This window comes from Lonchura striata, chromosome 9 (assembly GCF_046129695.1).
Source record: "Lonchura striata isolate bLonStr1 chromosome 9, bLonStr1.mat, whole genome shotgun sequence".
NCBI classification, from domain to species: domain Eukaryota; kingdom Metazoa; phylum Chordata; class Aves; order Passeriformes; family Estrildidae; genus Lonchura; species Lonchura striata.
This window is the reverse complement of record NC_134611.1, coordinates 5,488,480-5,513,335: the sequence shown is the minus strand read 5'-3', so window position 1 is coordinate 5,513,335 and position 24,856 is coordinate 5,488,480. Positions and strand designations below refer to the sequence as shown.

Below are 24,856 nucleotides of genomic sequence, written 5' to 3'. Positions count from 1 at the left end.
AGATCACTTTATCCTGATTGAGAAGTACCAGTTCAGCCTCTACCCTGTGTTTGCTGGAGGAGTTGGCAAAGCCAGAGCCACGGATCAGTTTGCCAAAGGTGACTGACAGGAGCTTTTCCCCTGTTTTTATGAAGTAAAAGTGACTTTTAAGTGTAAAATCTCTGACTTATCTGAAAAAAAAAAGTGGTATAAAATCACTGTAATGTACCTACAAACAGTGAACAGCTTTAATTTGAAAACCCTGTGGGCTGAGCTGAGAGAGGGATTAAACTCCTATTTGAATAATTCCTTTTTGTCTGTTTATTCCCAAGGGAAAGGTTTGTCCATGTGCAATAAAACTGTTGCTCAAGGTTATTTCCCCATCTAAGCTGTTGTCTCTACTGTTTGTTATTTCCCTGTTGCCAACTATTTACTCCCAGACAAATCACTTTGCTGCATTAATAGCTGAACTCCTTTATTTCCAGGGGGATTTGAAACTGGGAATACTGGCAGCCTCCACGTGGTTCTGCCCATTGTTTTTTCCACCTCAGTTCTGCTGCTGGGAGCGTTGCTGGTTTCACACCAAAGGTACCTTGTTCCTTGTTATCCAAAATCCAGGTGCTGCAGCTGCATTGGTGCCACTCTGCTGAACTGGTGGCACAGAATCCCAGACTGGTTTGGGTTGGGAGGGACCTTAAATCCCATCCAGGGCCACCCCAGGGACACCTCCCACCGTCCCAGGCTGCTCCAGCCTGGCCTTGGGCACTGCCAGGGATCCGGGGGCAGCCACGGCTGCTCTGGGAATTCCATCCCAGCCCCTCCCCACCTTCCCAGCCAGGAATTCCTTCCCAATATCCCATCAAAATTCACCTTCTTTCAGCTCCCAGCCATTCCCTGTGTCCTGTCCCTCCATCCTTTGTCCCCAGCCCCTCTCCAGCTCTCCTGGAGCCCCTTCAGACCCTGTGGCTTGTGACCATTCTGCACAATACCTTTATATTTTCCCAAACTGCCACCCTGCAGTGTCCCTTCTTCATGGTTTGGGTTAAATTTGGGCCATTTCTTGTCTCTCCAATGATTATTTCATGGCCATAGTGCTGTGGAGAAAGGAAATGGCAGAGATTCCTTCCCTGCACAGTGGGAACAGCACCAACTCCAGCATTTCCCTGACATTTCAGGATGAAGAAGCTGCTCTGGGAGGATGTTCCCAACCCCAAGAACTGCTCGTGGGCACAAGGAGTTAATTTCCAGCAGGTTTGTATTTCCCTGGGGCTGCTGCTCCCTCCACCCTGGGCTGTTGTTCCAGCTCTGTCTCCAGTGGAAATCCAGCCCCGTTCACCCCTCTGGCTCCATCCAGAGGTTCCCATTTCCCAGGCCTTTGGATTATGCATTGGATGTGATAAATATCTGCTTTTAATGATAAACTGTTAAATAATAAACTGAGAAATAGCAGTTTTTAATAGGAACAGATGGTGGCCCTTGCCAAAACAGCCCTGGCCTTGGCTGGGAGGGGTTTCATCTGTGTTTGCTGTGGTGTCCATGGAGAGGGGAAGGGACACAAGCATCTCCTGTAGGGATAAACCTCATCCATGAGTTAAAAAAAAAAAATGTTATTTTCATTGTTTAAAAGCTCCCTGTTCATTTTGATGTTGGAAGGTGATGGATTTGTATGGGAAAATCCCAAATTCAGGGCCCAGTTGTCACCAACAGCGAGTCTGGACTGAGTAGAGCCGAGGAGTTTTACTCTTTGTTCTAATTTCCCACTACTCTGAGTGTTTTGACATTTTCCTCATTATTTTGGCAGCTTCTCTGCTGTAAAACATGGTTTGTTAATCCACAGAAAACCTAGATTTATCTGCTTTGCCCTGAATTCATTAGGAAATACAAGGGAATTTTCCTTTGGAGCTCTTGTGCTGCTGTCAGTTCATCCTGGTGGATAATTTACATGTGCATTTATTAGGAGTAGCAAATCCTGCATTTCTCCCAAATAGAGGAGTTCAAGCATGCAGCTGGTACTCAGGTGGGAATGCTCCAAAAATCCTATGGAAAGGCTGAATTTGACCTGGATAATCCAATCCCAGCCGGGAAAGTTCCTTCAGCTGATGTATCAATGGTAAATCTGTCAAGGAAATTTTGTCATAGAGGATTTTCAACTATAAAGTCTTCAAAAACAACGTGTGAACTTGATGTGGCAAAATGCCAGGCTCCTGGGAACGACCTTTGGTGTTGGATGCTGCGATCCATAAAACCTGGAGAGTGAAATAAAGCTGTTCCATAATAAATGAGCATTAAAACCCCTCTTTTCTTCCAGCCTGAAACTCTGGAGCATCTCTTTGCCAAGCACCCCGAGCCAATGTCATGTGAGCCACTTCTCCTGGAGGCAGAGATGGTGCTGGAAGACATCAGCATCACCAAAACCTTGGGAAAAGAAGAGCCAGGGGATTTTTTAGGAATGGACTCCACGTTTCCAACCGCCCAGGGCTCGGAATGGGACTCTGCCTGCTCCAGCAGCCACTTCCAGAGCAGCAGCTCCTGCAGGAGCTGCCAGGACGGAGAAGCCCCAGCTGAGGGTGACCTCAGATACGCCACGGTCGTCAGCGGGCTGTGCCGGCGGAAACCCGGCCCCAGGAGGTGTTGGGACAGCTGCTGCTTCCTGGGGGAGCATCCCATAGTTGTGGGTGCCTTCCCCAGCAGTGCCTGGGAGGTTGGGAGTGGGGCACTGCTGCTGCTCCCTGGCTCCCAGCCCAGCAGGGCTCTGTCCCTGGTGTCCTCGGAGGGGTTCTCGGAGCCTTCGGACGAGGCTTTCCCAGGCAGCGCCGAGCGGAGCCCGTGTTACCTGGGGATGAGAGCCCTGCAAAAGGGACACGGGGATGTTCTCCTGACAGACAGCTCCAGGGCCACGTGTCAGCTCCAGAGCAGGGATCTGCTCACGGAGAGGGAGCTCCTCCAGCACATCCCAAGCAGCGTCAAGGAGTTCATCCAAAGCAGCCTCAGGCCTAAAGGCGCCGTTCCCTATGTTCCGCAGTTCCGGGTGGCTGCAGCCAAAGGGCAGGAGGCCACGGAGAAAAAGTGACAGAATCGTCACAAAATTTGACACTCCTGAAGTTTTTCCAGGTGTTGATGCATTCCCCCATTTTCCCTCTCTTGATTTACAAAGCTTGTTCTGGTTTTAGGCTTCACCTGGAGCCCCCCAACGGTGGGAGAGCTGATCCATGACCTGAAATATTTCTGAGGGAGAAAAGCTGGAATGTGCTATTTCCCTGGGGATGATTTGTGACATCGAGTCAGCCTGGATGTGGCTGGAAGGAATGGATCAAGGAGTGAAAGGCTGAGGGTTCTGCAGGAAGAGGAAGAAAATCCAAATTCCTGTGCCTCCATTAGTTGGATAAAATGATGTATTTAAAGTAAAGTATCCACGTTTTATTGTTGAACACAAGATTCCAAATGGTGCAGATTTATACTGACGTCTCTTCCCAAACTCTTTCCTAAGATTCCATGGGAGAAAAGACAGGAATTGGATCCAGGGACCTTGTATTTTTGAGTTTGGGGGATCCAACCTGTCTGTATGGCCTTGGAGAAGTCACTTTGTTTCTACAACCCTGCCAGGAAGCCTCAGGTGGGAGTAAAGCAGATCTGCATTTTCTGAGAGAAGCAGGGAAACAAACCCACACCTATTTTCAAGCCAAAGCTATTTTTTTTCATTTTATTTCATAGTTCATAAATATTTTTCTACACCTGCCTTTTCAGAGAACTATTTTAAGGAGTGAAGGAGGATGAATTTATTGTGTGTTCCAAAGAATGTATTTCTGTCAGACTTCAGAGAGACAAAACCAAAAAGGCAAAACCAACATTGAAAGCCAAAGCAGGGGTGAATTTAAACCCAGCTTAACACAAAACCCCACTGCTGGTTTTTATTAAGCTGCTGATCTGGCTCTTATGGGGCTCTTTGATGTTTAATGTGACAGAGATCTGATGTTCTGGTTTCCAAAATGTTGTGTGGGGTGAGGAATTAAAACTTGTTTTGTGTTAGGAACCAGGACTTGTCACTGTGTTTGGAGAGAAACCTGCAGGCTCCTGTGGCATTCCAGGTAAAGCTGTGAGATGGTGCTGGAGTCAGGATTCACTTGCTGCTGTTGGGAAGGGAGAGCCCAGTTCTCTGGAGAATGGAATGATCCTTTCATGGGAGTGTCCAGAAAGATTATTTGGTTGTGTTTGAAGATCATCTTTCTCCAGAAATAAAAAGCTGATGTTGATTTGAGCCTGCCCAGTCCTTTCCCAGTAATTCCATATGAACAGGGGGAGCTTAACCACGGGAATGATCAGCTGAGGGACCAGGGAAGGCTTCCCTGGGAACATGGAAAAATTCAGGAATGAGGAGATGCGCAGGAGGTTTCTGCTCAATGGACACTGGCAGATTCCCAGGTTTCACCCCTCTGGGAGCCCAGCCTGTCCTCCCACTGCCATCCCATGATCTTCCTAATGGCCAGAGCAGGTGGTGCTCCTCAGGAAAAACCAATGGATCTCCTCTGCAAAAATCCTGCAGGAAATACAGCAAATCTGAGCTGCTTCTGCAAAAAGAGATTATTTGGGGTGTGACGAGTGGAGAACCAAGGGATTGGATCCGTTCCTGGGCTGTTCCTGCCCACATCTGCAATCCCAGTGCTCCTGAGGATGCTGCAAATCCAGGTCCTGCCCCACAGCGCGGGGCAGGCCACAGCTCCATAAATAATTCCTGAAAGTGGCGTTTCCATCCCGACGGAAAGGACATTCGATCCTGCTCCTCACCTCTCCGTGCTCCCGCAGAAAGCCAAAATCTGCATATCCTGAATGCTCCATCTGCTGCCTCTGGCTCCGGTTAGGGCTCCGGCCGCTCCCTCGGGCAGCAGCTGCCTCGGGAAGGGAAAACTGGGAACTGGGGAGAACTGGGAGCTGGGTTGTTTTCCAGCATTATTTTCCCTTTCAGCTTCAGCTTAGGTTGTTTCCCCACAGCTGAGCCTTTCCCAGGCCCTGGGGGATTGCAGCCACCGGAGCAAAATCTTCTTGGCTCATTCCTGGCTGAGCTGGAGATGGGAATGTGCACTGCCTGGGGATTTTGGAAGGTAAGGAGGTTTTTGTTGGAGCCACAAGAAGCTCCCACTCGTTCCACAACCGTCCCTGCAAGGGACACGGGTGTCACCCCCGGGAGGGCTGGGAGGGGCTTTGCTCCATGTGAAAATGTGGAGCAGGGAATTGGTGCTCGCTGCCTCTCCCAGGCTCCGGTTCCTTGGCAGGAGAGCTGGGAAAGGAACCAGGAGCAGGGAGAAAATAGGGAACAGGGTCATGCCAGGATCTGTGCTGGGACAAAAATGGGTTTCAAGTGATGATCTTCACCTCCACTTCTGCTCTGAGGGGTTTTCTCCCCTCCTGGCTCAGTGCCTGGCAGATCCAAAGGGATTCACCTGCCCTGGGCATGGGGGAGGAGGAAAAACCTTTGGAATTGCATTTGGGAGCATCCCAAGAGCAGCCACAGGAGTGACCCAGCACAGTTCCTGTTTCCTTCCCAGGGAAAATGTTGCTGCTTCTCCAGAAATGTTCCAGTGCCACAAAAAAGTCCCGAGCCAATTCCCAGGGAATCTGAGCATTTTGCAGAGAAATGGGATTTTTTTGGCCGGGGCCTCACGCTCACCAGGAAAGGCTTTTTCAGTTTGAACCAAGCAATTACGGGAACCATGTGCAGCTTCTGAAGCACAAATTAAGATCCTGCAGATTCATTTTGAAGAGCAGTCAGGACTGCAGCTCTTTTATGTAAGAAAAATGAATCAAATGTGTCATTTTCCCTTTTCCATGTCACTTGCAGCTACAGTTAAGTGACTTTTTTTTTTTTTAATCTGGGATTGATGTTTGAAGCAGCAAAAACTTCCAGTGCCGGAGATTTGGAACTCCATGATCTTTAAGGTGCCTTCCAACCCAGGCCATTCCATGATTCCCTGATTTAAAAGCACAGAAGGGATCAATGCATCCTTCAAATCCTTACCCAGGCCATGATTTTGTCATGGACATTGCAGATATTGTGTTCCCTGTTGGAGAAAAGGGAATTAAAACACATGTTTCCAGCGGGAATTTCTGCAAGAGGAAGGATCCCATTCCTCCAATCTTCCCTCTGCTGGGAAAGCAACTTGTGTCGGGGTTTGAATTAAATCTATTTGGGATGTGCATCCAGGTTTTCCACGGGATTTCAGCACCTGCCCCAGCGCCCAGATCCTGCTGTTGGCAAGGACACCGCAGCGCTGGCACACAGCCCCAGCAACACCGAGAGGACCCCAAAACCCCCAAATTCCTTTCAGGAACAGCCAAACCAGGGAGCCCCAGCATCCTTGTGGCTGGTGGGCGGGTTTGGCAGGTGCCACTGTGCTCGCTAATGATCCCGACCCAAAAAACGGGAATTGTCTGTGGGGCCTCTCATTAATGAATGACTCCTCATCAGGAGCTGTCAGCAGCAGAGCAGGGCCGGGCTCTGAGATCTCTCCCCAGGAAGCTGCAGAGCAGCCCTGATGGCTCTGGAATATCGCAGAGTCCTGCTGGGAGGGGATGAAGGGAAAAGCAGGGATGGAGGAGGGGACAGCCCGGGAGGGGGGTCGGGTGCTGATGAAAAGCCGTGGGCAGTGAGCTCTGTGAGAGATAAAGGTCACGGCAGTGCCACCTCTGCAGTTCAGGCTTAATTAAAGGGTCTTTTTTATCACCTTTTTTACACACAGCCCCCTTTTCCCATCATTGTGGATGGGCCCTTTTGGGACGCAAATGAAGTTCATTTCCTATCCCTGAAAATTCATTCAAAAGCAGCCATTTATACCTTCAGCTCCAAGAGGAGAGTTAGGGCCAGGTGACAAGCACAAAACCTGCCCGCTGCTGCTTTCCCAGCAAAGAAAGCAATTTCCATATGGATCCAGCACTTGGCAAAGGAGAAGGAGCAACCTGGGCTGCTGGAAGGTGTCCCGAGCCTTGGTGGAACGAGGTGGGCTTTAATCTCCATCCAAATCCAAACCATTGTGGGATTTTAGAATTCTGTGAATTCTGTGAATGGGATTTTATAATTCCATGAATGGGTGGGATGGGAAATCTGTTAGATCCCCCAAATCCATCCAGGACACGCAGGTGGGCAGGAGACTCAGCTCAGGCTGCAAAGGAGCACTCAGAGCCTCATCTCGAGCTTCCAACGATGATTAAAGATCTGGCAGGGAAAGAATTATTTAATCTTGTGCCTGCCTAATGTCAGGAGCTCGTCAGAGACCGGCTGCTGTTTGCAGGAACAGCTTGGAATCCCTCTGCTCCAGCTGGGTGGTCAGGAAAACTCCAGCTGGATCATCAGGAGACTCCAGCTGGATCATCAGGAAAACTCCAGCTGGATCATCAGGAAAACTCCAGCTGGATCATCAGGAGAACTCCGACCACAGGGACCAGCAGGGACAGTGATGGACTCAGCCCTGCTCCCCATTTCTGCCCCCTGAACTATCCCACACACCCTGGAGACAACTTCTGGCTGGAGCTGGGATGGTTCCAGGGAGATTTCTTCCAACAGCTCCAGCTGAAGTGAAGGATGCTGAGTTCCTTTTTGTTTTCAGTTTACAGCATTTTGAAAAGATTGGTTTAGGCTGCTTCTCTTGGAGCTGGGAAGGGTCTGGAGCAGTGGATGGAGCTGGAGAAGGGTCTGGAGCCCCAGGAGAGGCTGAGGGAGCCGGGAAGGGGCTGGAGAATCCCTGAGGGAGTTGAGGGAGCTGGAGAATCCCTGAGGAGCCGGGAAGGGGCTGGAGAATCCCTGAGGGAGCTGAGGGGGCTGGAGAATCCCTGAGGGAGCTGAGGGGGCTGGAGAATCACTGAGGGAGCCGGGAAGCGGCTGGAGAATCCCTGAGGGAGCTGAATGGGCTGGAGATGGAAATGATGGAAAATTCCTTCATGGAAAGGTTCTTCAGCCCTGGCACATCTCCCAGGGCAGGGGTGGAGTCCCCATCCCTGGAGGGGTTTAAAATCCCTGTGGATGTGGCACTTGGGGACATGGGGCAGGGGTGGCCTTGGCAGTGCTGGGAAACAATTGGACTTGATGGTCTCCGAGGACTTTTCCAAGATAAATGATTCCAGCATTGTATGATTTTAGAACTGTGGGAGCCTTTTTCTCTTTTTCCCATCAGCTGGATGTGGAAAATGATGTTGAAGCAGGGGTCCTGCCCTCAGCCCTGCGAGGACTCCAGTCCAATTTCCTGTCTGGAGCTGGGACAGATTGTTCTGAACCCCTCGGAGCTCTGTGGCCTCTCTGGTTGAAACAGAGAGGTTAAAACTGCACAGGTGGAAATCCAGGAGATCTGAAGATTCTTTCCCTGCAAGTCCTGCTTTGTGTCACCTGCCCAGACCCTTTCAGTGGTGACAGCACCCAGAAACACAGGCCAGGGTTGCCAAGCTAAAACACAGAAAGGTTATTTGTTGGTTTAAAAATCTGATCTGGTTTTTTATTTTTGTTTTGGTTTTTTTTTTTGTAAGCAAAAGACAACGGAACCTTTCCTGCCAATTTGGGATCCTTTTTCCCACTCCAAAAAAAACCCCAAACCAGTCCCAGGATTAGAAGCTAAAAATCTTTATGGCCACTGCTTTGGTGTGGTTTTAGGGAGCTGAGGTGAATTATCAGAGCTCTTTACAGTGAGGAAAATCCCTTCCCTGGGCACTTCCCAGAGTGTCCCTGGGAGGGTGGGCAGGCCCTGGCACAGATTTCCTGTCCCTGGCAGTGTCCCAGGCCAGGCTGGAGCACCTTGGGGTAGTGGAAGGTGTCCCTGCCCATGGATTTGGGACTGGATTGGTCCCTCCCAACCCAAACCATTCCAGGATCCTATTCCATGAGGAATTCAAGCTGTAATGTCAGGACTTCTTGTATCTGTTCATATAAACTAGTGCTTATTTAGACAAAATTTTAGCTGTTTCCTTCATCAAATCCAAGGACCTTCCAGCCTTGGCTGTTTTGCAGGATGAATAATCTCGTCAGTGGCTATTTTTTCCCAGAATACATCAACACCCAGACACAAATCCTCCTCCAGCTGGATAAACCGGGCTGGGGACAAGCTCTGGGTTCAGGGCTGGCAGCAGAGAGGAGAATATTCCCCAGCACCTCTCAGCCCTAACCCACAGCTCCTCCTGGACCCTCTCAGGGGTTGGGATGCTCCCAAAGAACCCGGTGGGATGAGTCAGCTCTGTGGCTGCCAAGCTGGTGCTGAGGGGGAGGAAGAGGAGTGAGGAGCTTGTGCTGCTCCAGGGAAGCTGCAGCACAGGAGAGAAGTGACTGCATCTTTTTCCTTTCTCAAATCCTTGCCTGGAAAATCCACCTTTTCCTGTCCTTCCTGCTGAACCAGCACCTGGTCCTTTGGTGGCACCTTTGGGGCTGCCAGGGAAGCTGAGGCAGTGGGAACATCCAGCTTTTCCAAAGCAGGCACAACACAATCCTAAAGCACCTTCCTGCTGGTATTTTTTCTGTTCTATTCCATGTTTTTTTTTCCAGAGCATCTAGCACTTCCCAGCTCTGTCAGGGATGATGCCCATGGCTAAGGATTCAAGCCCATCCTCCCTCCTAAAGCCCAGGCTGCAGAGAAAACTGGGAATCTGAGATCTCACCCTCACATCCCAGGATGTGCTGTAATGTTCCTTGCTGTTCTTTCACGAAAATATTTGGGTTTCCAGGTTTGTTTCAGAAGGAGAAATCATCCATGGAATTGCCCTCATTGTTTTGGGACTGTGACAAATCCTTCCCACTTCCCATCTCCTGCCCCTGCCTGCTGCTTTATGGATGAGAAATTCCAGCGGTTCCATTCCAGCCCTGGCATTGCTCCAGGGCAGCGTCTGCCTTTAAAAACAGCATTTTCAAAGTAATAAAATCTTCAGTGGCTCCATAAGCTCCAGCCCTTTTCCTAGGAAAACTAGGTGGGTCCTTTTCAGGGAAGCCACCCTGCTGGAGGGGAGCTGCCTGGACTGCTGGTTGATCCAGTTCCATGCAGGCTTTGGGAATCCACAGCAGCCTCCTCAGCCACTCCTGAGGGTGAAAAACCTCATCCACGCCTCCCAAAGGGATTTTTGGAGGGGTGGGATGCACATCCTTCACTGCACAGCTGCTGCTCCATGCACTTCTCCCAAACAAATCCCTAATAAAGCTGCAGGAGGGATGGAACGTCTGCCCTGCACCTCTTCCCTCCTTGCTCAGCTTCTCGCTCCCTCTTGATATCAAACCCAACAAATCTTCTACTCTTGGTGTGAAATGGGGAGGGGAAATTCCATTGCCTGAGCCCAGCATCTGTTATATCCCATTCAATTCCCATTTATTTGATATCCATGAGCTTCTTCAGCTCCTTCAGCTGGTAGGACAGATAAGGGAGCACAGACATTCATTAATTGTGCCCAACTAATTAATTAATTCACGGATCTCTTACAGTATCTGGGGTGTTTGTTTCTTTTCCCTGGTTCCATCCTGTCCTGTTCATCTCCCAACAGTCCACAGCCTCCCTCAGTTTTCACCTGAATCCCTTTTCCTGGCACCACGATCTTTATGGAAGAGGAGGGAAGATGATAAAGACATTTGGGTTTGATGAGCTGAGGGCACAGAGGGGAAAAAAATCCTGTGGGGAGTCCCTGGCAGGCTTTGCTTGGCGTGGGCAGTGCCAAAAATCTCCTGATCCTCCCTGAAAAGAGGGATTTGGAGGGGGAAGGGGAACCAGGTTCTGAGTAAACCCAGAAATTTGTGTAAAATACCCCAAAATGGTCTCAGTGGAGGTTCTGAGGCTGCCTTGGGGGTGCTGGAGGCACAGGAACCAGGACCCCCCTTCTGTTTATATCAGCCATCCTCATTCCAGCCTCATTTCCTGCTGCTCCCTTCCTGGTTTAATGGGAAATGTTTCCTCTGACAGGACCTCACGGAATCCATTTATCCTGCTCTGTTCCAGCTCTCCTGCCACATTTATCACCCAAGGATCTGAGTTGCATTCGACACAACCACAGACATCTGCCAGCTTATTTTTTCCCCCTCTCAGTCTCTTCAGGAGAAAAAATGAAATGAGTGCAACAGTTTTCCTATTTTAGGAAGTTGGACTTTTCCCCCAGCCTCTCTCCCACAAACATTGCTTTAGTTTTTTTCTAGTAGAGAAAACAAATCCCCACAGGATCCACATCCTCAGGTTTGATCCTGAGGCAGTTTTAGTTTCCAGAAAAAAGCTGGACCATCCCTCCACTGCCCAGCTCTAGGGAAGGGGTCAGGAATATCAGGAATACTCTTCCTCTCACCATGGAGCTTTTTGGCTGGAGGATTGGGAATGTGGGAATCATGCACCACAATGGGACAGAAATGGTCACAAGTCACAGGGAAATGAGGAAAAGCATCACCTGGACTGGTGAGAGCTTTGTGTCAACAATGAATCCCCAAAACCCTCCTGAGCTACTGCCTGAAGAGATGATCCCTGTGTGTCATCTCTATGGTGCTGGCACTTAAAAAAAAAACCAAAAAAACAAAAAACATGGAATGGTTTGGGTTGGGAGGAACCTTAAACCCATTTAATTCCAAGCTCTGCCATGGGCAGGGACACCTCCCACTGTCCCAGGCTGCTCCAAGCCCTGTCCATCCTGGCCTTGGGCACTGCCAGGGATCCAGGGGCAGCCACAGCTGCTCTGGGCACCCGTGCCAGGGCTGCCCACCCTGCCAAGGAACAATTCCTGCCCAATCTCCCATCCAGCCCTGCCCTCTGGAAGCCATTCCCTGTGTCCTGGCACTGCAGAACCCTGGAACACGGGTGTTCACCCACAAATGTTCATCCCCTGCCTGGTTTTGGGATTTTGCCGGGGGAGGAACACGGAGAAAGGGATGTCCCCATTCAGGGAGCAGCCTCAGCCTCGCTGTGCATTATCCTGGGAGTTTCTGTGAGGAAGGCAGTGGGATCCCAGCTAAAAATGGGGGAGAGAGGAGGTGCCTCCCTGCCTCCTGCTCCGGCTGTCCGGTTCTGACCGCCGCACAATCCCTTCGTCCCCTTTGTGCTGCCGCACAGACGCTCCCAGAGGTGCCTTTGGGCAGCTCCCCCCGAGGACTCTCCAAGGAATGGGGAGGTTTGGCCAGGAGGAGAAGCTGGATAACCAAAAAAAAAATCTCCAGGATTTCACAGAATCACAGAAGGGCGTGGGTTGAGAAGGACCTTGCAGATGGCCTCAAACGTGATCTCCGAGCTGCTGCGTGTCTGAGAGCTCAGGCTGGGGGAAGGACAGGGGCAGTGAGTGCACAGAGAAGTGACCTTTTCCCAAGGCTGCCAGGATCTCAGCTGGATTTATGGATGTGAAGTCCTTTGGGATGGTCAGAGCTTCCCAGCAGTGCAAGATTGGTGCCAGTGAGAGGCACTTGGTAAGTGCAGCAGGGCAGGGAGTGCTGCAGCTCTCAGGATTCGCTTTGGCACGGAGCAGGAGCACTCGGGCCTTCTGGAACATCTCAGGAGTGACTTCTTGGAGCTGGCTTGGCAGGCTCGGTGGAGGCAGGTGAGAGTAACACGAGCCCACGATGCCATCGCAGCAGGAGCTCTGAGGAGAGCCTTCACTTCATCCTCCTGCTCTCAGCATTCCCTCCCGGCATCCAGGAGGATTCCTGGAGGATTCCTGGAGGATTCCTGGAGGATTTCAGGAGGATTCCAGGAGGATTCCAGGAGGATGGCAGGGGACAGAGGAGGAACCCTGGGAGCTGCCAGCTGCCCACCAGAGCAGCCCCGTCCTTCCCAGCAGGCTGAAGCACTGCTGCTCTTCCCAGCCTCTGGAATTGCATCCCTGACTCGGAATCGCTGCCCGGATCAGGGTTGCTGCTCTCTCCTGTTGCCAGGGAGCTGCAAAGCTTGGATGTGCTGCCTGGAGGCTGGGAATGACCAAGAGCAGGATTTGGATTTCCCTGGCCTTGTAGTCTGGAAGAGCAGAGTTTCATTCAGCCCTTTGGGAATTCTGTGTCCTGCCCTAGTTCGTGTTGTTCAGTGCTTACAGATGAGACAACTCCTAAATATTCCAAAGATTTGCCTGAGCCTAAAGCACAGGGTTTACACCTAGAATCCAGGGGAGGATTGCAGAAGTGACTTCTCTGTGGAGTTTCACAGAGTTTAACGAGTTTAAGAACTTTGCACACCAAACTCTGGATCCGAGTCCTTGATCTGTGTCCAGGGCAGCAGAGAGGGACAAAAATTCACCTTGGCTCTCCTCACTGCAGGAGAATTTAAATTTACTTTTAAATTTTGTAAAAGGTATTGGCATGTTGACATTCGATTGATAATTAATTTTATATTTTAACAGAAACTCCTGTATGTTAGAGAAATCTCTCTATTAATTATTAACTCTTTTACTGAGCTGGACAGACAATCCTTTCTCCTCTGTGGGCACAGAACTTTCATTCAATATTGTTCTTTTATTGCATAAAGAGTGGTTTATCAAAATCTGCTGTGGTCTGGCCTGTGGGCCTGTGGGATATTGGGCCATGGGATGGGACTTGAGTAAGAATCTCAACACAGCAGCCTTCTGTTCACTTTTCAGAGGCTACAGTCATGCATCCCTGGAAAAAATCAAGGGGCTGTGTGTCATCCGCAAATAACCAGTTTAACTCTTCATTTAAAAGGTTTTATAATGAATAGATTTTGTTTTTCCCTGCTGGACTCTGAGGTTTTGGGGAATTGGGGTGGGTTCTGTAAGCCTTTTAAATGCTGCTCCTCGGCCCTGAAGACCAGAAAATTCCTCTTTTACCACGTGAGCCAAGTCCTGATGTTATTACTCCAGAAACTTGGCCTTTGATGAGGACATCAAACACCCTAAGATCTCATGTTTGCGATGAAACAGAAGTGACAAACCAGATAAAGAGAATCACCCTTTATCTGCTGGGTGTTTGGGGCGGTGTGACCGGGCAGCAGCTCCCACAGGTGTGAGATGTGACATTCAGTGTTCGAGGTGAGCAGCTCTCGTTTGCCAGGAGGGGAGAATTCCTCCCCAAAATCCCAGCCCGGCTGTGCCCGGGGCTTGTGCCCGCTGCTTCCCCCGGTGAGCGCTCCTCTGCTCCAGGCACCATTCCCCGGGGAGAGTTCTCGAACACCACCAGCTGCTTCCTCTGCCCTGCTCTGCCCCTATGGATCTAAGCTATCAATGGACTTGTGTTTGATTATTTGTGTTTGATTCCTTCCTGGAATTGGTTTGGCTTGGGAGGCACCTCAGCGCTGCCCTCATCGCACCCCGCCACGGGCGAGCGATGCCACGCAGCAGCCCAGGCTGCTGCCAGCCCGTGCAGGCTGGAACCCGGCTGGATTCGTGCAGAGCCGCCGCCGGAGCTCGCCTCGGCCCCAGCCCGGCCGGGAGGACGCGGGGCCGGGGCTGCGGCGGGGGAGGGACGCACGGAGCGGGGCGGGACGGACGGGGCCGGGAGGGGAGAGCGGAGCGCCGCGGAGCAGGCAGAGCGAGAGGAAGGGGCGGAAAGGCAGAGGCAGGAAGGGAAGGAGAGGAGCGGGGAGCGAAGGGAAGGCAGCCGAGCCGCCGGCGCTCCCCGCGGGGCTGCAGCGCTGGGGAAGCGCGGCCGCCAGCGCCGGGGCCATGGAGCGCTGAGGGCGGGAGCCTGAGGAGAACCGCGCAGAACCGCGCAGAACCGCGCAGAGCCGGGGCAGAACCGCTCAGAGCCGGGGCAGAACCGCTCAGAAGCGCTCAGAAGCGGAGCAGAAGCCGGGGGAGCCCGCCGGAGGTAAGCGCTGCCCGCGGAGGGGCCGCGCGGGGCCGGCGCTGAGGCGGCCGCGCTCCGAGGGGACCGTGCCCGGCCCGGCCCTGCCCTCAGCGGCTCCCGCTCCGCGCCCCGCCGAGCCCCAGCACCGAGACACTGTGCGCTGCTCGCCTGCCCCCGCTTAAGTTTTGTCCTGGGGAATCACATGGCCTTAAGAGAAAAAATCCCAAACGAGCGAGGGTTGCGGTTTGCCAGCGAGGGGATGTGCACTTTAATTGTTTTTTTTTAAATCACTTTATTTCTGCGCCCTCTGCACCTTCTAGGTGCTCTGTGGATATGTTTATTTCCCTTCTCGCTGTATTCCGCCTCGGATTCCTGTCGGGCCGTGGTGTTCCCGAGGCGCATTCCCGGGATTTGCGCCCTGGGACGGGGCGGCCCCGCCGGGCTCCCCCTGCCCCGAGCGGGACGAGCCCGCCCGCTGCTCCTCTGCCCAGGCATTCCCTCCTCATCCTGCCCCGCCGTGGGCTTTCAGGCCGTGTGTCCTTCCCCAGCCTCCCTTTCCCAGTGCGGAGCCCGGTGGGAGTTGTGAGTTCCGAGGGGATCTGGGGTTTGTTCCCTCGGTGTTCACAGAGGATCTGGGGTTTGTTCCCTCGGTGTTCAGAGAGGATCTGGGGTTTGTTCCCTCGGTGTTCACAGAGGATCTGGGGTTTGTTCCCTCGGTGTGGCTCCACGAAGAGAGGAGCTTTTTTGCCCTCCTCACATGGAGGTTGGTGAGTTATAAGTCAATTCTGCCGAGGAACGAGGTGTTTGCTGCGATCTCTGGGGCTGGGATGGAGCCAGGAGGGCACTGAGTTGTTTTGTGTGATGCTCTGCATCTGTTGCTACAGGAAACATCCCGAGAGATCCTCCACCGAACGGAGAATTCCTGGTGGATCTCTCTTGTGCGAGACTCCTTCCAGCAGAATCCATACAATGCCTTTTGTTTTTCTCCTCTGCACTCCTGGTGTCCCTAAGAAGCAGCAGTGAATAAGCTGAATAATTGCATTTGCAGGTCATAAATCCAGTGGAACAGGGAACTTTTTTAGGCCACTATGAGAGAGATGCTCATTTGTAGTGTCCCTCATTACCAGCTCCAGGGAGGGAGCTGCTGGTTAAAAAGGTTCTGAACAAATCTGTGATCTATAAATCATCTGGAATAAAAGCTTGTTAGCACAACAAGTGCTTTTCCCAGCAGATTATTCATTGGAATTCTCTGTTTCTCTTGTCATCTCATCATTTTTAATGTTTCCTTGTGCCTGCTCAGGTGCTCCAGGGTGCCTACTTTACCTGGCACCTACTGGTAGGATACCAGCTGTACCCTATTTTATTCTCATTTTTGGACATTTTAGACTCCAGGAAAAAAAAAATTTGTAGTGCAATGCTTTAATGTGAAGCTGGAGTAAAGGATGATATTGAGCCTTTTTAGCTGTTTTTTCCAAAAACATACTCAGGTTTTTTTTCTCCACCGCTTCTGTATTTACTTCCCAGCTCTTCCCACGTCACATGGAAACCTCTCCTTATTCAGCATTCAAATCCTGATTTATCCATCAGGAAGCTTAACCCAGATTAGCTGAGTAATCGTCTCTGGGAGCACAGGGCTCCTTTAAAGAGTCATTCCAATCAAATCCCTGGAATTTCCATATTTGAAATGGATAGCCACGGACGGAGCTGGAAAATCCTGCCTAAAATGGCAGCTTTTAATTGGAATGCTTTGTTTTATCCAAACATCCTTTGCTTGGAATGACCCACGTGGAGCTGTCCCTGTAGAAATGGGGGAAGTTTTAAACATTTGGGAAAAATAGTGACAAAACAGTCCTTGGAAACACCTTTATTCCTTTAGATTAAGTGCCTGTCTTCCCAATTTTCAGTCTTTATATGGGTCCCTCAGCAAATAAAATTGGATAATTATGGCAGTGGGATAAATACAGCCTTGGCAGATGGAAAAAAAAATAAAAAACAAACACTGGGAAGGTGTGAAACAAATAATGAGGTGATAAAACTCCCTTAAACTTGATGCCTGTTGCAAACAGATGAGTGGATATTTATATGAAATACTGCTTTGAAGGAAAAGGATTTTAACCTGATGTTATTACTCACGCTGTGGGGTTTTTTATTCCCCTTTCCCCTCAGTTTAGAGGATGAAAATAATTTGTCAGCTTCACTTTGGGCTCCTTGCTGCTGCAGTGTTTTGGTTTCAGGTGATGCAGGGGGATGCTGGAGCTGGGCTAGGTGAATTTCGGCAAAATTTCTTTAATTATGAAAACAGCTCTCAGCTTCAAGTTTCTTTTTACAAAAAAAAAAAAATTAAAATCAATTTTTACAAATTGATACTATCCTGTTGTGCTAAAACATGCAGGGAAAGCCTGGCTGTGCTTTCTGTTCAATCTCGGAGTGTTCCATTCATCTGTGAGCCCTTCATATCCCAAATAATTCAAGGATCTATCCATTATTCAGGTTAAAATCTTAGAAAGAGTTTGATGAATGGTGCACAGAAAGTAAATGAAGAACTTTTCTCTTGGTTATGCAGCAAAATTGAAAAATCCAAAGCCTTGGGTTTAATTTTTAACTTAATTTTTCATTAGATGTTTAATTAGGCCAAGGAGCGTTCTTGGAGCACAAAACTTGGCAAAATATTTCCTGCCAGTCACAGAAGTCTCCAGAAGTCTGAGAAACTTTGCAAACTGAAAAAGACAATTTTTAGAGAACAATACAGAAAAGATATAAGGGTTTATCCTTTGTATTTTAAAGCAGGCTGAGAGCTGAGAGGGAATTTCCTGGGAGAGCAGATTATTCCATGTTTGCCTCCAGTGGAATTCCTGCACTTTCTGCTGCAGCATCTGGCACTGATGAGAAAATAGATTAGAGGATGAGGCTGGGTTAAATCCGTGCTTATTCAGGTGCTTAAAAAATGTCATTTTGTGCACTCTGACTTTGGCTTTTCCTCATGTTTGGCCACTTAAGGATACACTTTGTTTCTAAAGAACTCAGGGGAGGAAAATCCAGAAAATTCCCTTTTTTTTTTTGATCTTCGTTTCTCCCTTTTCTGTCTGTCCATGTGGGGGTTTGTGTGTGGATTGTGGGATTTTTTTCCCTTTCCTCCATCCGTTTTGTTTCCTGAATTTCTCTCCTCTCTGGCAGCAAAGAGGGTTGTGGATATTTTTGCCGAAGTGGAACCGAGGCAGATCCAGGGCCTGGGAGAAGTTAAGGACAATCTCAGTGGTGCTGAAAATACAGCTTGGGAATTGGGACAGCGTGGAGCAAAGATATTGCATAGAGTGAGATATTTTATAGAGCAAAATTAGAGAAAGAAAATTGCTTCCTTGGGATAAAAAGATAAAACTTCGGGCCTGAACATTGGAAAAATGCTGAATTATGGTCATTAACGTGTGGGGGCTGGAGCCAAGTGGGCAAAGCCCCTTTGGATTGGAGATGAGCTGGAGCTCAGCCCCAGTTTTCCATGAAAACCTGGTTTCCATGAAAGCCGTGGTTCTGGGATTCCCCGTTGGGATTTTCCCCTCAGCTTTCCCTGCTGATTATCCAAGGGATATCACAGCATTCCCGGCGTCCTGCGGGCTGCAGGAGAAGTGGGGAAATGCCAGTGTTTCAGTGGATTAATTGGGTTCATTTCTGGTGACAGAACAACAGCAGGAGCCCCAAGATCCTCCACGTCAGAGCAGTTGAGGGCACCTCATTTCTGGGAGTGTCCTGGCAGGGAATTGATTTGTGAAAAGAAAACCTCTACATCTCTCAGATTTTTCTGTGCCGTGTCTGAGGATGGAAAACCTCCCCAGTGGTTCTGTGTTCTGTGGGAGAGCTGGGCTCTGGGATGGCATTCCTGAGGAATATTTGGAATATTCCTCTGCAGACATCTGTTGAGAACGTTCCACTGATCTGCTCAAGAGTTAACTCGGCCTCGTTTGCTCTCTAATTAATTTGCTGGGGGATAATAGCCCAGGTTTGACCTGATTTTGGCCGCAGATTTGGTGGGAGCAGCTGCTGTCCTGGCTTGGGCTTTGCCTGCTGTGCAGGAGGTGTTGGGGAGCAGCTCGGGACCAGGGACCACAGCAAACACACAAAACTCTTCTCTCCTCCTCATCCAAGCCCTCCCGGCCTGCAGGAAGTAGGACAGGGATTGTAGGCAATAAAATGATGTTTTATTTTCACTGCTTGAGGCAGATCTTGTGGAACAAGGGGCAGAGCTCGCTGTGCTGCAAGCGAAGGAAGGTGTGGGAAGAGAGAAGAGGGGAAAGAGAGGTCAGCTAAAATAAATCCAAGGAAACAATCCAGCCTTGGAGACTCCAGAGAGCCAGGGAAGCACAGCAGAGAGGGAAAGCAAATCAACTGATGCCAGGGGGGTTTATAAGCCAGAGAATTCACCTGAGCTCTCCTAAACCCAGAGGGAATCTGCCTGCTGTAGGGACACCAATCCCTGGGTGGTTTTGAGTGGAGCTGCCAGAGGATTTGCTCCTCAGGGTTCCTTTGGATGCTGTGCTTTTATGTCAGTGGTTCTGAACCTGGAAACAAGAAGTTGACCCTTTGCTTGGGTAAATAAGCACCAGGTTTTCAGTTTTGTTGCTGCCTGGGCTCCTCGGTGAGCTCAGGTGCTTCTGGTAAATCCAAGGAATTGTGTTTCTTCTGGGAGCTAAGGCAAATAAAGGCACTGCCTGGAGCGTAGAAGGAATCTGAGACTTGGAGTTTCTCACTGGTGTGAAGGAATCAGCTTTGGTGCCTCAAATCTGAAATGTAAAGGAAAAAAGAGAGAAATTTCCCCTGATGGAAGAGAACCTTCTCTAACCTCGCTGTTGCTAAACAAAGCTCAGCTTCTGAGTCACTCCCATGGATCTGGGTTGAATATTTGCTGCCTGCAGGATGGGCACCAAGGGATAAATCCCTCCTGAGCTTTGGGGAAGGATTAGGACTGTGCTCTGATGGAAAAATAAATTCTTGCCGTTGATTTTTGTCCCATTCACACTTTTGTAATTCAGCAATTGCTCGAGGAAGGCACAGGCAGGATCCCACTGGAATAAACAGCACAGAAAATCTAGGATTGCCAGAGCTCTTGGGAAATGTGAGGGATAAATCTGGAGAGGAGCTCCTTGCAACAGGGACACTTGCAAGGGTGTTTATAAATAGTGGGAGCAGGATCTTGGGGAAGAGAGGAATCCAAAAGGAGCAATCCTCGGGAATCACCGTTTCTGAAAGCAGCAGCTCAAATGAGAAGCAGAAAATGATCCAGCAGCACAAGAGCTCTTGAGGAGAAAATCAGTGTGAGACATCTGGAAACCTTGAGGGCCAGGCTGCTCTGTTTGCTGGGATTCTGCTCGGGGAACAGCAGATCCTGGGGATGCCCAGCGTGCTCAGGAATGCTGAGCAGGAACCTCCCAGGGCCTGCGGTGCCGGGGCTAAACCCTCTCCTGCCTGGAAGGAAAAACATCCTATTTAACGCTGGGAAAGTGTCACTGAAGAAAAAAAGAAGGTTGGAAAAGAGCACAGGATTCTCCATGCTCCAGCTGGTGGTCGTGGGGGCTGGATTGGAGATCAGTCCCAGTTTTCCATGAAAACCTGCTGTGGTTCTGGGATTCCTCCTTGGGATTTTCCCCTCAGCTTTCCCTGCTGGTTAGCCAAGGAATAGGAATATCACAGCATTCCCGTTGTCCTGTGGGCAGCAGGAGAAGTGAGCTTGGGCAGGAGCAGAGCAGGACGTGCCATGTTCTTTGGAGAGCTTGGATTCCCAGCACTGCTCCTTCCAGGGGTGCTGCTCTTCCCCCTGGAAAACTGTGTGGATCTTTTGGGATGCCAGGAAAAGCAGGAAGTTTGTCCCAGGTGATCCTTGGAGAGAAACCTCTCCAGGAATGGGTTCCATGGCAGGATGAGCAGGTCTGGGGCTTGGATTCCCAGCACTGCTCCTCACAGAGGTGCTGCTCTTCCCTCTGGAAAAGGGAAGGATCTGTGTGGATCTTTTGGGATCCTCAGAGGAAAGCAGGGAGCCTGTCCCAGGTTGTCATCCCCTTCTCCAGGATCTCGGGATGAGGGACAGGGCAGGGAGAGCAGAGCAGGAGTGTTACTTGGAGAGCTTGGAATCCTGCTCCTTCCAGAGGTGCTGCTGGAAAAAGCTCTCTGTGGATCTTTTGGGATCCTCAGAGGACAGCAGGGAGCCTGTCCCAGATGATCCTTGGAGAGAAACCTCTCCAGGAATGGATTCCAGGGCAGGATGAGCAGGTCTGGAGCTCCTGCATCCCACTGATCCCAAGGATTCCATGGCGGGCTCTGGTCTGAGAATTCCCAAAGAGGCTCCTCGTGGCAAACTCCAGGAAAAGCGTCTCCTTTGCCAAAACTGTTTCTGTTCATCCGGAAGAATTGTTGGGATGCCCTTTCCCAATGGTTCCTCCCAGCCTGGGAGAAGGGAATATTCCTCAGTTGGTTTTGTGTGGCTTTTTCTTTGCCTTCTTTCTTTCCTCTGCATGCAGTGCTCAATTCTGCATTTCCTTTCTAGAATTCATCCCAGAATTCCTATTCCAAGCCCCTTTCCCTGCGCTTTCTTGGGGAAATCCATGAAATCTCTGCCTGTACTTCCATTGTTTGAGGTGGTGTTTGTGTGTGTCCACTTCTGGGGCAGAACTGGGGCTGGGGTTTTCCCGTTTTCCTTATTCTGCAGGAGCCACGGGAACATTGTGGGGTTTTTCCCAGCTGCTTGTGGGTCACTGATGAATCATTTCCATTAAAAATAGGAAGTTTTCCATGCCTTTTCCCAGAAAAGCAAGAACAAGGCAGTGCTCAGATTGTCAGGCAGAAGAACTATAAAAGTAAACATTTATTTCACCTCATTCTTCATTTCCTTCTGAAGCCATGTTCCCAGAAATCCAGTTAGTCTTAAAAAAGGAGGGAAATAATCCAGTCACAGGCACTGAAAGGAAGTAGAAAAATACATTTTTTTAATCATTCCTCATTTTTAGTCACCCGCTCTCAGCATAAAAATATTATTGCAAGACTCTTGTCATGTGAAATAATTGTAATTAATTCCTTGAGTCAGGGCTTTGTAGGAAAATTCAGGAAGAATTTCCCAAGCACAGGATAAGGGATTTATTTACACTTGTGGAAAACCAGAGAAGCTTTATGATTAAAAAATAATGATTTAGCTCTGAGCCGACTCTCCCTGACTTTTAAGAAGCTTCCGTGAGTTTTCCTGGGTGAAATATTGGATTTTTTTTTCCATGACCTGAGCTGTTCTTAGTATGGATTTTGCTGGAGAAATTGAGGCAGCATTTTTGGGGTTGTTTATAAAACAGGAGCAAGCAGGAGAAATCTCCCCAAATCCTCTAATGGAATGGCATCCAATCCCCCAAAATTCCCTTTTCCCTTCCCATAATTCACTGTATGATCAAGTTGGGATATTCTTGGTTATTCCTGGAGTATTCCTGGCTACTCCTTTTCCCATTTTACTCCTCAGAGTTGTTGAATTATTCCTTTTTTTTTGGTCCACCCTGTGCTGTCTCATGGATCCAACACCAGTTTGGTGCTGGCCATTTGCTTCCCAGTACAGCAATTCCTACATTTTTGGTTGGATAAACCAGATTTTCTTTTACTCCGCAGGAAACCAAAGCTGTGTTTGGTTTTTATTATTGATATTGTGCCCTTGGGAGCAATCCTGGATTGATGCTGGGAATCCTGCAGCTGCTTTGGTTTGGATTTCAGATCCACCCTTCCATTAATTTTTTTTTTTTTTTGAATTGTGGTTGCACTGATGGGTTTTTAAAGGGTATTTGTAGGTGTGTAACAACTGCCCTTTAATCAGAGGGATGAAATTCATGGAAATTTGTCATTTGAGATGGAAAAAATTGAAGGCAGCACAAAAATGTTCCCCATGTGTTTATCTGTGACTCGGTGACTAAAGCAGCGCAGGTTTTCATGCTGGAAATAGAACCAAACCATCATTTCCATGATTTTTTAAAGTATAAAATATCCGGAGAGGGTTTTTTCCCTGCAGTTGGAATTCTGTGGGCTCGGATCCTCTCCCCTTTTCCTGCAGAGGAGGGGAAAGGAGTGTTCTCCATCTGGCCGGGGGCTTTAAAGGATTTTGTGTTTTGGTGGCTCTGCAGAGGAGTTGAGTGCTGCGTTCCACACCTGATCCCGAGGGATTCACCAGGAGAGCAGCAGGAATTCTTCACTCCTGAGCTGCACGAAGTGCAGCTTTCCACTGCACCCAGTGGTTCCCAGATTTTTGGGCTGGTATTTGAAGTGGGACTTTTTTCTTTCAGCGAGCAGGAGACGCATTCCTTCAAATGAACAGATCAAGTGATATTGGAATTTTCGTTTATAAATTCTCTGGGGAGCTGCCAAAACTTCCATCAGAGACCTGCAGTCACTTGGGAGGAGGCACAGGCTGTTCCCAAGCCGAGGGAATTCAGGGAGGGATGTGGTGATGGGGGAAAAAATCCCTACTTAGGGTAAAGTTGGGGTTTTCCAGAGAATCTCTGGCTGCCCCTGGAACCCTGGAAGTATCCCAGGCCAGGCTGGAGCAGCCTGGGACAGTGGGAGGTGTCCCTGCCGTGGCAGGGCTGGGATGGGATGGGATGGGATTTAAGGTCCTTCCCAACATGAAGCAGTCTGGAATTCTGTGATTCTGTGGGGTCAGTGCTGTTGGATCCCTGTGGGAATGGAGCAGGAAATGCCCTTTTTCCCTGCTCCCCTTCCCTGCTCTCCAGGCTGAGAAAATGTTTCCATTTTCCCCATCCCATGAGGGAAAGGGAAAGGGAAAGGGAAAGGGAAAGGGAAAGGGAAAGGAAAGGAAAGGAAAGGAAAGGAAAGGAAAGGAAAGGAAAGGAAAGGAAAGGAAAGGAAAGGAAAGGCGAAGGGAAGGAAAGGGAAGGAAAAGGAAGGAAAGGGAAAGGAAGGAAAGGGAAAGGAAGGAAAGGAAATCACTCCATTCTCTTGGGTAGAGGTGTCCCTTCATCTCTCGAGCTGATCCAGAGGAAAATGAAGAGGGCTCATTGTGCTCACTCCAACACCTCAGGACCTTGGGATTGGCCTGGAGTTTGTTGCCTTTTCCTGCCTTTTCCAGCAGCAGAGGTTTCCCGTTCAGACCCCAGAGATGTAAATTCAGCCCCAATAAATCAGATTGCAGCTGCTCCTCTGCTCTGGCTCCCAGCTTTGCTTCCAGAGGGCTCATTCCCTCCGTGCTGGGGTGGATTATATTCCAAGCTGTTCCCTGCTCCACATTTGCTGCGGGAAAACAGCTGAGGGCCCAGATTTTGCAGTTTTATTTTGAGCATCTTGTTTGTTTTGAGGAAAAAACCCATTTCCTTCTATTCTGAGTTTTCAAAGGGAGGAATATCAGCATTTCCTTATCTCAGTGGAAGCAGATTGATGAGGGGAGCACCTGAATGTGGGAGCGAGCTGGGAATGAAAAACCTTTGGAAGGGAGAAGGGAGAGGGGAGAGGGGAAGCTCTCCTGGAGTGCCTGATCGTGGAGCAGCAGATTAGGGTTGGGTGTAATTAATAACGAGAAGAAATCCATGAAGTTGTTATAGTAACTGGGAAGTGAGGTTGGAATTTATGATCCAAGTGACTCAGCTCTGGGGGAAGGGATCTGGGAGCCCACGGAGGGAGAGTTGGAGCTTCCCTTTCCCTGCTCACCATTCCCAGGAAACTCTGGAATAGCCATGGACAAGGATCTTCCAAACCCTGAGCAGGAAAACCAACTCAGCCCATCCCTCTCCTCTCTCTGCATGTCTTGTGATCCTGGAAAAGTTGGGAAAACTCTCCTCAAATAATTCATGTAGCAATTCAATCCAAATGTTTGGGTTTATTTTCTCCAGGAATACAAAAATGCCCTTTAACTTTCCAGCAAAGCAATTAAAAAAATGAGAGCTTTAGAACTCCTCTCCTGTTGCTCCTTTGGGAATTCAGGGAGCTGGGTGGGGATTTCAGGATTTGGGAATTGTGCATCCTCTTAATCTGCATTTTTTTGTCTGAGGAAAACATATCCTAAGAATAAAATGGGAAAACCTGTGGAGAAGTTGGGTCATTCCTGTGACTTGGAGAATTTTTGTGCTGTATTTTTATATTTGAAGCACTGGTTGCCCAAAAGGAACATGTTTGGGTGTTACTGGGATATTGTTCTTTCCAGGTAGCCTC

The 24,856-nt window shown here is 49.5% G+C and overlaps 2 protein-coding genes across 2 annotated transcripts in view; both read left to right on the top strand.

Annotated features, from left to right (window-relative positions):
- The window catches only part of LEPR (leptin receptor), a 29,345-nt gene extending 25,254 nt beyond the window's left edge, over positions 1–4,091 (top strand). Inside the window, exons 16-19 of the mRNA XM_021535578.3 lie at positions 3–98; positions 465–567; positions 1,155–1,230; positions 2,288–4,091. Coding sequence (XP_021391253.2) covers positions 3–98; positions 465–567; positions 1,155–1,230; positions 2,288–3,049 — 1,037 coding nt within the window. The 3' untranslated portion in view covers positions 3,050–4,091. The remainder of the gene's footprint in view (positions 1–2; positions 99–464; positions 568–1,154; positions 1,231–2,287) is intronic.
- A 10,283-nt stretch (positions 4,092–14,374) lies between these two features.
- PDE4B (phosphodiesterase 4B) overlaps positions 14,375–24,856 on the top strand; it is a 190,375-nt gene continuing 179,893 nt past the window's right edge. The window contains exon 1 of the mRNA XM_021535579.3: positions 14,375–14,707. The gene's annotated coding sequence lies outside the window, so the exon portion shown is untranslated. The remainder of the gene's footprint in view (positions 14,708–24,856) is intronic.